Source organism: Dendrobates tinctorius, unplaced genomic scaffold (assembly GCF_039654945.1).
Source record: "Dendrobates tinctorius isolate UK_male_01 unplaced genomic scaffold, ASM3965494v1 ptg000005l, whole genome shotgun sequence".
NCBI lineage: Eukaryota > Metazoa > Chordata > Amphibia > Anura > Dendrobatidae > Dendrobates > Dendrobates tinctorius.
Window position 1 is genome coordinate 37,270,423 of NW_027361673.1, and position 12,922 is coordinate 37,283,344.

Consider the following 12,922-nt stretch of genomic DNA (forward strand, 5'->3'; position numbering starts at 1 on the left):
CCAATTCAGCTTAAAGGGGGGCAATTTTTTACACCGATTTTAAAATCAAATTATCTAATAAAATGATTTGCAAAAATTCTCAACTTTCAATGCTTCATAAAATTATTAAAAAAAAAACATGAGTTACTCATTAAATGTGTGACCCTGGGTAGAAAGTTGCCATCAGTGTTGTAAAGAATAGGTTTAGCTGTAGCTAAAGATCACTGTGTTTTTCAGGCTATAGGACCCACTTTTTAGCAAGAAAGACTTTTGCTAAAAAGTGTGCATGTCTTATATTCCGGAAGCAGCTTCCTATGATGGGGGAGAACTTTGATGCTCCCAATCACAGAGAGAACACTCTCTCTTCCTGTCCCACACTGATCTGTCATCAGTGCAGGGCAGCAGAGGAAGCCACCCACCAGGACCTGCACGGCCGCTGCACATCCCATGCAGCTGAATTACCTTCCACTCGACCAGCTCCAAGATCTTTTAGGTCATGTGATCATACCTGGAAGGAACTGAAAAATGTGGTAATGTATACAGTGTGTCAGTATATGTAAATGAGCATGTACTGTATCAGAGCTGTATATGTGTGTTAACACTGAGCCCTAACACTCGGCGATAAACAAACCAGGGAAGATGTTAAACCTGCACATAACGAATCCCTAATCTGACCCTGATTTGTCCCTGCCTGACTGCAGAGGTTGGCACCCTAAAATTACAGAATGGCGCCCCCACCCAACGTCGGCTGACCCTGAGAATTCTTAACTGCACCCTCAACTATACCCAGTGTGTAAAGCAAAACAGAATGGAGTGCACATAGACAAAGGATGAGACGCAGGGCTGAAGACGTGTTCATACAGTCATACATAAAAGACGTTGGGAAAAGAAGGTAACCCAAAAAGACATTCTGTGCACGTGGAAATCCCCAGACCCAAAAGGTAACAAAATGGGAAGAGTGCTGAGAAGGGGAATATCTAAACAAACCGCAGGAGAAGCAATAAAGAAAGCTTCAGCAAGATAATCCTTCACTGGGGAGCAGGGACTCCAAACATCCATCTAACTTGGAATATAGCCTGCAAAGACTGCATGTGCCAGGAGAGTATAAACAACCTCTCCCAAGATGTTAGAGGACAAACCCAAAGAGGGAGTGAAAACGCCTGCGTAGAAGCAACACGGCAAAGACGAGCCTTATCAGCAGTTGGACCGATTCAACACAGGCTGTGGTCCAACAGAGCAGGAAACAGACCACAGAGCCAAAGGTCACCAGATCGAGCCGTTGAGTCGAGTCATAATGTGCATACATAGTAGAGCTGTGTGTCTGTGTGCATATGTAGCAGGGCTGTGTGTGTATTAGACACTAACAATTGATCCATTACTTCCCTATTCTCCCCTAGTGCATTAAAATTAGTGCTAATGACTCCTCCTGTTTACCCCACCAGGGAAGTTTTAATTAATAGGAAGACTGTTTTTCCTGTTTTCTGCTGTCTAAATTTGGTGTGCGTCTTATGGTAAGGTGCGTCTTATGGTCCAAAAAATATAGGTATTGCTTCATTCATTACAACCAGCCATCTTTTAAAACATGAATGCTGTTCTATACTTTTTCAGATCATCAATCACAATGGAGAACCTGAGGAAGGAGCATATAAAACCTACTGTCATGTAGAGCAGGTGATTAAACAGGTAAGTTAGCTGTCATGCGTGCCATAGGGTGCAGATATGCACGATACCGGACAGACCTAATAACTGGGTATATGTGGGAGCCCACTTGTGGAGATAAAGTAGCCACTGCCGTGATTAACATCAGTCACTATACTGGAAACACGATAGCGGATTGCAAAGGCATTGGAATAGTGGGGGTAACATTTCTGTGTTGAGGTGCTGAGACCCCCCCCGATTTCTAGAACAAGCAGCTGCTGGTCTCTGCTGTAAGCTCACATCAGCGCTCCCTGCTCCTCTGAAGGCTTAGTACGGGTGGTGTACTTCTGTCTCAATAGCGTCCTTGATCTGCCATGTATAAAATATCATCATCTCCAGTGGAATCTTCATTGAATCAGATTAGCCGAGATTACAAGGTCCAGTCTCTCACCATGCTCTTGGCGTGTTTTGGACAATATCCAAGTAATTTCTCTTACTCTGTCGCCTAATTGGGGGACAAAGAACCGTGGGTGTTATGCTGCTGTCCACTAGGAGGTGACACTATGCATAATCTGAAAAAGATTAACTTTGGCTCCTCCTCTGCAGTATACACCCCTGGACGGCGTCAGCCTTCTCCAGTTTTTGCTTAGTGTCGCAAGGAGGCACACCTTTTTTCTTCCGTTTTTTTCCTTTTTTCGTCCGGAAATACAGATGAAGAAAAGTGGGTCTCCAGCGAGACTCCCGGCATGGCTCCCTCCTCGGTCCCCTATTAGGGGTACCCGGTTGAGGTCGAGGTGGCTATTCCCCATGTCGCTCCCTCCCCAGTCCCTCGGGTCCTGGTTTGAGGTCGAGACCCCCCTCCTTCCCCAACCCCTTTAAGGGGTCTGGGTTGAGGTTGAGGCGAGGATGAAGACCCCCTGACGGTGACAGACGCACCCTCCCTAATCCCCCGCAGGGGGCATTAGGTTGAGACGCCTCAGGTAGGGTCGGAGATCAGGCAGCATTCCGCAGCTTCCAGGGACCCCAGGCCGGCTGAGGGATCCTGTTGGGGCCGGGGGAGGGTGCGGACTGGATGGCACAGCAGAGACAGGGCTTTTCTGCGTCCCTGTCTCTGCAACAGCAGCGGCTCCATAGCGCTTCAGGGGCCCCCCATACAGAAACCGCTACCCCCACCGCTATCCAGTCGACCATTCTGGGGGGGTCTGGTACAAATCCCCCCCCCCCCCCCGGACTACCGCGCCGCTCTGGAGCCCTCCTGGGCATCAGGCCTCTAATTTGGACCGCGGCTTCGGCCTAGCCGAAGCCGCCGCCTTTTCCCCGCCCCCCGGATGACCAAAATGACACGCTGGAGTGTCATAGAAGGGGCGGATTGAGGCAGAAAGGGCGCGTTTTTACACAGCCCAGCGTGCCCTTTTCAGCTCTCCGCCCCCTCCTCCCTCTCCTCAGAGTCCCGGTGGCCATTTTTTCTGGATGAGATCCAGGAGAGGAGCATCACAGCGGTCTCCGGGGGGCACAGAACTGGGATCTGTCGGCGCTGGACCTAGGGGCACACCGGTGGGGTAAGCTCACAGCTGGGTTCTCATACTCGGCTGTGAATCTATACTTCCTATAAGGCTCTCTGTGGGTTCCCTCTGCGTAGCCACCCCTGTACGATCCCTTATAGCCAGCCTCTGTGCACTATGCCGGGCTCAAGGAAGAGAACCAGGCAGGAATGTTTCTATGCATTCTGCACAGCCTACAAAGCCACGCTCCCTAGTGGCAGCACGTATCCGCACTGCCGGGACTGCATCCAGAACTCTGGGTCAGAACCCCAGGGAGTCCCTACTGACGCTTCAGTGTCACAGGCCACGCCGGAATGGGCAACTCAGATGTCTCAGTCTATGTCACAGTCCATAGACAACCTAACTGCTACATTACTGCAAGCTCTGCAGAGTCGGGCCCCGGCTATGGACGGTACACAGCAAACGGACAGCTTGTCTCAGGAACATGCTGCTTCCGACTCTCACAGACGTAAGCGGACCCACAGGTCTCGATCACCTGAGTCACACTATAGCACAAGGTTGTCCCCCTCCAGGGAGAGACAGCGTCATTCCAGGTCTCCTGGGCAGTCCCCTGCCACAGACAGACAGTGCAATTTACCACAGAAGACCCCCGCCCCAGGTCGCCCTCCAGGGATCACCTTAGCGAGGCACAGGATTCGGAGGGCATCTGTGACTCCGACTCAGATAACGAAACAGTCAGGTCCGTGGTACCTTCTCCCCCTAGCAATACAGCGCTAGTTGAGGACATAATTTCTGCCATTCATCGGGTGCTAAAAATTCCAGAGTCGGCCCCGGAAGTCCCAGAACATAGGATTTGCTTCGAAAGTGTTTAGAAACCCCCTAAGGTCTTCCCTAATCACCATGAGTTTGAGAAAATACTTACCAAACAGTTTGCGCAGCCTGAGAAAAAATTTGCTAATCGCAAATATTTTGGAAGCGAAGTACCCCTTCCCACAGAAAGACACCAAACAATGGACAGATCCACCTGAAGTGGACCCTCCGGTTTCTAGGCTAGCAGCGCAGACTTTACTCTCTCTGCCGGATAGCTCAACCCTCAGGGACGCAGCAGACCGGCAAGTAGAACGCATGGCTCGTTCTATTTTCGAAGCGGCAGGCGCCTCTCTGGGCCCTGCGTTTGCTTCAGTTTGGGCAGCCAAGGCCATCCTGGCTTGGGCCAAAAAACTACAGGAGGGTCTTCAGGCTTCAAATCCTGAGCTCTCGGACCAAGCGGTCCAGATAGCAGTGGTAGCAGACTACATGATTCATGCAGCCCTGGATTCCGCCAGAGGTGTAGCGGGAATAGCATCAAACGCCATCACGATCCGACGCATCCTCTGGCTGCGAGAATGGAAAGCGGATGCGGCCTCAAAGAAGTCCCTCACGCGACTTCCGTATTTTACTGGAAGACTTTTCGGCGAAAAGTTGGACACCATGATAGCCAATGCCACTGGGGGTAAGAGTACCTCTCTCCCTCAACTAAAACCGAAACGCACGTTTAAATGAAGAAATCAGACGCGATTCCGATCCTTTCGGAATTCCTCGGGCTGGTCCGTTTCGCGCCCAGTGCAAAACCGTAACCGTTCTCCACGCAGAGACAACCCACGGATGCAGCAGCGACCGGACAGGGCTTGGCAGTCGAAAGCAGGCCAAGCGAAACCCAAGGGAGGAAAACCTCAGAACTTCGCTTCATCATGACTCGCGACCTCCGGAAGACACCTCACCAGTAGGCGGCCGACTTTTACTCTTTCAGCAAGTCTGGCTGCCTATTACAGAAGACAGGTGGGTCAGGGAAATAGTGTCTTCCGGATACAAGATAGAGTTCACTTCCGTTCCACCGAACCGGTTCTTCCTTTCTGTTCCTCCAACACCACCAGAAAAGGCTCGTGGTTTCCTCTCTCCTTCAATCAGGAGTTGTGCTGCCGGTTCCCGCGAACGAGAGATTCCGAGGATTCTACTCAAATTTGTTCGTAGTCCCCAAGAAAGGAGGCGGCGTCCGACCCATACTGGACCTAAAACAGCTCAACAATTACGTACGGGTTCGTCATTTCCGCATGGAGTCCCTCCGGTCCATCATTGCATCCATGGACCAGGGAGAATACCTCGCCTCCATAGACATACAGGATGCGTATCTCCACATACCAATTGCTCCCGCCCACCAAAGGTTTCTCAGGTTCGCGGTCAACCAAAACCACTACCAGTTTGTCGCCCTTCCGTTCGGACTCGCCATGGCTCCAAGAACGTTCACCAAAGTCATGGCGGCCACCATGGACGTCCTGCACTCCAGAGGCATCCTAGTCGTCCCGTACCTGGACGACCTCCTCATCAAGTCTCCCACTTTCAAAGACTGCGAGGTCAGTGTCTCAATCACACTAGACACTCTGAGTCGCCTGGGATGGCTAGTCAACCTACAGAAATCGTCGACTATCCCAACTCGGACTCTAACATTCCTGGGAATGGTATTCGACACCGACAGGGGCCTGGTGCTCCTTCCCAAGGACAAGACACTGGCCATCCGTCTCAGGACAATGGAAGATCCTGACTACCGATGCAAGCCTGACAGGCTGGGGGGCGGTGCACCTACATCACAGGGCACAGGGCAAGTGGTCACCGAGGGAAGTGACATTGCCCATCAATGTTCTGGAAATCAGGGCCATCCTCTTGGCACTGAGAGCCTTTCATCACTTGCTTGCAGCCTCGCACATACGGATACAGTCGGACAATGCCACGGCTGTGGCATACGTGAACCACCAAGGCGGGACCCGCAGCGCCCAGGCGATAAGTGGCTCATATCCTCCGCTGGGCGGAAGACACGAGGTCGGTACTTTCTGTGGTACACATTCCGGGTGTAGAAAACTGGGAAGCTGACTTCCTCAGCAGGCAAGGAATGGACTCGGGACTGGTCTCTCCATCCCGAGATTTTTTACCAGATCTGTCAACGCTGGGGAACCCCGGAGGTGGACCTAATGGCATCCCATCTCAATACCAAGGTCCCCAATTTCATGGCCAGGACACACGACCCGCGGTCGCTCGGAGCGGATGCCCTGGTCCAGGACTGGTCCCAGTTCCGACTCCTGTACATTTTTCCACCCCTCCCCCTAATCGCCAGGGTCGTGAGGAAGATCAAGCAAGAGGGAGTTCCAACCATCCTCATCGCGCCAGACTGGCCCAGACGTACATGGTACGCCGACATCGTCCAACTTACGGCAAACGCCCCCTGGCGTCTACCCGACCGTCACGACCTTCTGTCTCAAGGTCCGTTCTTCCACCAGAATTCAGGGGCTCTCAATTTGACGGCATGGCCCTTGAAACCTGGATTCTAACCCAGGCAGGTTTTTCACCGGCAGTCATTGCAACTATGATCAGGGCAAGGAAGCCTGCCTCCGCCAAGCTCTATTATCGTACCTGGAGAGCTTTCTTTTCTTGGTGCGAATCTCATGGACAAGTCCCACTCCCTTATTCCCTCCCGAAGGTACTAGGTTTTCTTCAATCGGGCCCAGATGCCAAGCTATCCTTAAGTTCGCTTAAGAGTCAGGTGTCGGCGCTTTCAGTCCTTTTTCAAAAGCGCATTGCTATTAAACCGCAAGTAAGGACTTTCATCCAGGGAGTTTCCCGATTGGTTCCTCCCTACAAACGTCCGCTGGATACGTGGGACCTCAATCTGGTCCTGACAGCATTGCAAGCTCCACCCTTCGAACCTCTTAGAGGAGTTCCACTCTCCATTCTGTCTCAGAAAGTGGTTTTTCTAGTGGCGATCACCTCGTTACGCAGAGTGTCGGAATTGTCAGCACTTTCCTGCAGACGGCCTTTCCTAGCCTTTCACCAGGACAAGGTGGTTCTCCGCACGGTACCATCCTTCCTTCCGAAGGTTGTGTCCAACTTTCACCTTAATGAGGAGATTTCACTGCCTTCCCTTTGCCCGGTTCCGGTTCATAGAGTGGAGAAGGCTCTGCATACGCTTGACCTCGTCAGAGCATTGCGGATTTACATGTCCAGGACTGCACCTTTCCGGAAATCTGATTCCCTCTTCATTCTTCCGGAAGGTAGTTGCAAGGGGTTGCCGGCTTCCAAGGCTACCCTTGCCAGGTGGATCAAGTCCACCATACATGAGGCCTACCGACTTAACAGTTCCCCTCTTCCGGCCGGTATCACGGCACACTCTACACGGGCAGTAGGGGCCTCCTGGGCCATTCGGCATCAGGCTTCGGCACAACAAGTGTGTAAGGCGGCCACTTGGACTAGCCTACACACGTTTAAGAAACCCTACAGTGTTCATACCCAGTCCTCAGCGGATGCGAGCCTGGTTAGACTGGTTCTGCAGGCGGCAGTACCCCAAGTCTAGGGAACTGTCAACACAATATTCGTCCACTGCTTCCAACCCAGGGAATGCCTTGGGACGTCCCACGGTTCTGGGTCCCCCAATTAGGCGACAGAGTAAAGGAGATTTTTGTGTACTCACCGTAAAATCTCTTTCTCTTAGCCTTTAATTGGGGGACACAGCTCCCACCCTGTTGCCCTTACGGGCCGTTGTTTCCTGTTGAGTTCTCATATTGTTCTTTGAGCTCGTACATAGTAGCCTTCTTACAGGCATGGTTATGTTATTTGGTTACGTTCCTCCTTATGCTTTGGCACAAAACTGGAGAAGGCTGACGCCGTCTAGGGGTGTATACTGCAGAGGAGGAGCCAAAGTTTAATCTTTTTCAGATTATGCATAGTGTCGCCTCCTAGTGGACAGCAGCATAACACCCACGGTTCTGTGTCCCCCAATTAAAGGCTAAGAGAGATTTTACGGTGAGTACACAAAAATCTCCTTTTTCCTGATAGGATTTACTGGGTGCTGAGATCTCTGATCCTTATTCCAAAGATGATCCAGCAGTTCAAGAGGACGATGACTTTGGGGATGTTCTATGGGATGTTCATGATGAGCAAGAGCAAATGGAGGCTTTTCAGCATGCCTCTCAGTCTACGTCTGAGCTGGGCTTTGACAAAGTAAGTACAATGGGTTTAAATGCATTTCAATTATTAAAGGAGTTATCCTGGACTATACTGTTCATGAACTTACCTGTAGGATTAGTCATCAATATGAGATGGGTGGTGGTCTGACACCCAGCCCACCCACAGCTGCTGGATTTAATACTTGTACAGAGTCCGATATATTAAAAATGGCGGACAAAAAGGTATGGCGGATAAAAAGGTATCGCTGACATGATTAAAGTGATAGACAAAACCAATTAGGTGAATGCCAATAAAAATTGTGTACATGTAGAAGATTCTACAGAACCACGAACAACCCAAGATGAGATGTTCGGAGGGCCACAGAAATACGGTGTTCCCTGTTAATAAGCATATAACAGCGATGATATTGGAAGAATGGGAAGAATCGGTAAAGAAACTGATAGTCCCAAAGGACTTCAGGTACCGTCTTCCTTTTGATCCAGAAGAGACAAAAGTGTGGGAGACAGTTCCGAAGATCGACATACCCGTAGCCAGAGTGTCAAAGAAAACGGCTATCCCCTTCGAGGATTCGTCCGGCCTGAAAGATCCAATGGATAAGAGATCAGAGGACCTCCTCAAAGCCTGGGAAGCATCAGCAGCCGTTATGAAGTCTAACATAGCAGCCACCTCGGTAGCCAGATCAATGAGCTTATGGGTGAGCGAGCTAGAAGACCAATTGGGGACAAAACCCCCAGAGAGGAGATCCTAAAATCACTGCCTCCTAAGATGGCTACCGACTTCATGGCGGACGCCTCGGCGGAATCGGTCCGTTTTGCCGCAAGAAATAATGCCCTGTCTAATGCAGCAAGACGAGCACTGTGGCTGAGATCTTGGACAGGAGACACTCAGTCGAAAAACAAACTGCTCTATACCATTCTCAGGACTCCACGTTTTCCGGCCCGTATTAGACGAGCTACTCGAGAAAGCTTCCGACAAAAAGAAGGGCTTTCCGGAGGAAAAGCCTAATAGAATGACTTTTTTTTTTTTTTTTTTTTTTTTTCTTCCAAAACAACTGGCAGGATATTGCCCAAAACCCGTGGATTCGGAATACGGTCGCAGAAGGTTACAAAATCGAGCGACCGCCCAGGAGATAATGTCTAACCCAGTCTCAGGTGACCCACCAAAGACTGTTAAAGGACATATGAGACCTAATAGAGATAGGGGCCATAACTCAGGTTCCCCATGCTCAGAGATTTCAGGGTCACTATGCAACAATTATTCTCCATAAAAAAAACAGGTGGAGAATACCGAACCATAATAAATCTAAAACCACTAAATCGGTGGGTGACCTACAAGAGATTCAAGATGGAATTTCTGAAAAGCAGTCATACCATTAATAAAGAAGGACTCGGTCATGAGCACCCTAGATTTAAAAAGTGCCTATTATCATGTGTCCATCCACATACCTCACCAGAAATTCCTCAGGTTCGCGATAAAAGATCACGGGAGGATAGAACACTACCAGTTCTGTTGCTTACCATTCGGACTTGGCGCCCCGGATCTTTACAAAGCTTATAGCAGAGATCATGGCCCATCTAAGGGAAAGAAATACCCTCATCATACCGTACTTGGATGACCTGCTGCTAGTGGCAGACTTTCCACAACAGATGGAGCAGGACCTTGCATCCACTGTATCAATCCTACAGAACCTAGGATCGGTAATAAACTGGAAGAAGTCAAGTCTAAAACCAGAAAGAGAGAAAGTGTTTCTCTGAGTCATACTAAACTCGGGAAAAGAATGTTCCTTCCTTCCCCAGCACAAACAGCAGGCAATCAAACAAGAGGTCCAGATGGTTCAGAGACTTAAGTACATCTCCATAAGGAAGGCCATGAGAGTCCTGGGTCTCATGACTTCATGCATATCCAGTGTACAGTGGAGCCAATTTCATTCAAGAATCTTGCAAAAGGAAATCTTGGCGACCTGGGACGGCAGAGAAGCATCACCTCTTGGACATTAAAAGAGCCGTTCTCCAATACTTAGAACTCACAAAGGAATGAAGAGTAGACTTTAGACTCTAATCTCTTTATCCAGATGGCAGGAAAGAACAGAGGGAAGAAGGCATCGAAAGCTACTCTGGCCAGATGGTTAAGGTCAACTATCAGTGCAGCATACGTGTTGGCAGTGAGGACTCAGCCAGAAAACCTTAGGGCCCATTCTCTAAGAGCCGTTTCTGCCTCATGGGCAGAGAGCGCCGGAGCATCCACGGACCAGATCTGCAGGGCCGCAACCTGGTCAAAATTTTAATACCTTCTGTAAACATTATAAATTAAATGTTATGTAAGCGCAATAGACGGCCTTTGGGAGGAAAGTCCTCCATGCTGTAATCCCTCCCTAGTTGGATTAATTTGGTAATTCTCCTGGTGGTGCTGTCAGGAGGGACATCCTGGAAAGTAGGAATTAGTCCTACCGGTAATGGTATTTCCAGGAGTTCATCATGACAGCACCCCTTATATACCCTCCCTTGAATTTCCTGTCTGATATGTGATGTAACATGTGTGGTAGGAAGTTCAATAAAATTGCATTGCATCCATCCTGGTGTGGTACTTAGAAAATCACTCAATGGTGTTGGTGGGGAGGGGCTATTTAACCTCTTCTGTGTTCCTGTCCCTAGCAAGGATAAGAAGGACAACCTCCTGGTGGTGCTGTCATGATTGACTCCTGGAAATACCATTACCGGTAGGACTAATTCCTACTTTTACACTCATTGGTGTTAAATATAGAAAAAAATTGATATGTACACATTTTTTTATTGCCATTCACGTAACTGGTTTTGTCTATCACTTTAATCATGTCAGTGATGCCTTTTTATCCGCCATTTTTAATATATTGATTATGAAAAAATTTTTGATAACCTAATCTCTTGATACGTGCACATGGTTTTTCTTGTACCACTTTTTTGTCATTTTCTAATAAAGATTTACTTTTTATATTTTCTGTCTGCATACTTCCTGGTTTCCTATGTTTGGTTTTTGGCCATCTCTGCAGACAAACAGAGACTAGGGCAGTACAGGGACTCGGCACTGGACCCAGGAGGAGTAAAAATTGAGGGGTTTTTTTGTTGTGTGTTGTTTTTTTTTTTTTTTTTTTTTTTTTTTTTTTACAAAAATTGCGGCTTATGCCCAAAATTTTCTGAAAGTGGACAAGACCTTAAAATCACTATTGAAAGATTTTGTTGTTAATCTGTTAAATGCATTTAAAATGTAGTTTGTCCGTTTTTGTTTTTTAGTACTATGATCGCTTGAATGATTTAGTAGCTGCTCCCGCACCAATTCCACCACTGCTTATTTCAGGGGGACCAGGCTCAGGGAAATCTCTTCTGCTCTCAAAGTGGTGGGTTACTTTTCAGAGCCTTCACAATCAACAAACTTAAGATGTTCCCAAATCAATTTTGATGATTTTGTTGAAGAAATGTATTGTAATCCAAAATGTTATCTGTTCATTCAGTGATTTTGAGTCCCATACCATTCAAATATTGGATGTTCCAGATCATCATGTGTATACATATCTATCTCTGCTTGTTTATGGAAGTTGTATGTAGAATATTGATGTAGACCTCAGTGATTTCTGTGACTGATCTTTGACCTGATAAAAAATGTCTCTCCTGATTTGGGAGTGTTAGGAACGGCGGAACGCACTAAATAAAAATAAATGATAAAGTGCGTTCGCCGCTCGGGGTCCACCGTGCAGTAGGTGTGAACACTGCTGCTAAGTAGTGACAGACGAACAATATGGCGGAAATGCGCACGCGGGTTAAACGTCACCCAAGTGCGGTAAGCAATCTATTTGCTCACAGAGATGTCAGCAGAGGTAAACACAAAAGGCTGAGCCTGTTTGTGTCACAGGTCTCAGATAAATGCACACACGGTATCTGGTCACAGGAGCAGACCCCAAGACAGAGGAGCTGCGTCCGTCTAGACCTACCGTGTGTGCGGCGTTGCTACTGCGGACACCAAAGAGGGCTGCAACTGCAGCGCGGCGTAGGACACTGCCGCTAGTCGACAAAGCAAGGAAGCAGGCGCGATGTCGGACCCTAGCACTGTGGATGATGCTGTAGTGGCTTGAGGCTTGCCACGCACTGGCGCTGACTCTAATCTAAGTCCATGTACACATTCATAATATCAGAGGGAGGGGATCTTATTGAGTCATTCGCAGGTGCATACAGCATCATCATTCACCCAGTAGCAACTAGAGACTATACTAGCGCATGGCCGAACGGTCATGCATGCTTTCTTTATCGCCTTATTGGGGGACATTGGGTGTATGCTGCTGCTGCTAGGAGGCTGACACTATGCAAAACAAGATAACTAGCTCCTCCCCGGCAGTATACACCCACCGACAGGCACCAAGCACCTCAGTTTGTGCTTAGTGTCTGTAGGAGGCGGACCGGGATCTTCCCAGATCCGCATTTAATGAAGCCTTTTTTCCTTTCAGGTTTTTAGTTGTGTTTATTAATGTTTTCACTTTTATTTTTCAGATACAGCATCAGGAAACGGGATGTGACTTCATCCTGCTTTTCCTTTTCAGGCGGCTGAGCTAGCAATGTGGTATTTCTCACATCGCAACTCTCAGGACCGCAGGCAGGACCTTCCCCTATCACCCTCGGGTGCTATGGGCTTATAACGGTGGCCGGTCCTAGCCAAGTACCCTCCTCACCCCTCTCCCGGGACAGGGCTGAGAGGAAGACGGCGGTTGCCAGCGGTGACGTTTCTCCTACCAGGAGCCGTCTTCTGCACCATACGGACATAGTGCGGGTACTGAGGATCGTTTCCCC

At 48.9% G+C, this 12,922-nt stretch overlaps 1 protein-coding gene across 7 annotated transcripts in view; it reads left to right on the forward strand.

Moving 5' to 3' along the window:
• The window catches only part of NPHP3 (nephrocystin 3), a 123,734-nt gene that overhangs the window by 41,113 nt on the left and 69,699 nt on the right, over positions 1-12,922 (forward strand). For all 7 annotated transcript variants that reach the window (XR_012231089.1, XR_012231088.1, XR_012231087.1 and 4 more), the window contains exons 9-11: positions 1,588-1,662; positions 7,980-8,144; positions 11,378-11,481. Coding sequence is in view for 4 of the 7 variants with exons in the window: in XM_073569580.1 (XP_073425681.1) it covers positions 1,588-1,662; positions 7,980-8,144; positions 11,378-11,481 (344 nt within the window). In the remaining 3 variants the exon portion in view is untranslated. The remainder of the gene's footprint in view (positions 1-1,587; positions 1,663-7,979; positions 8,145-11,377; positions 11,482-12,922) is intronic.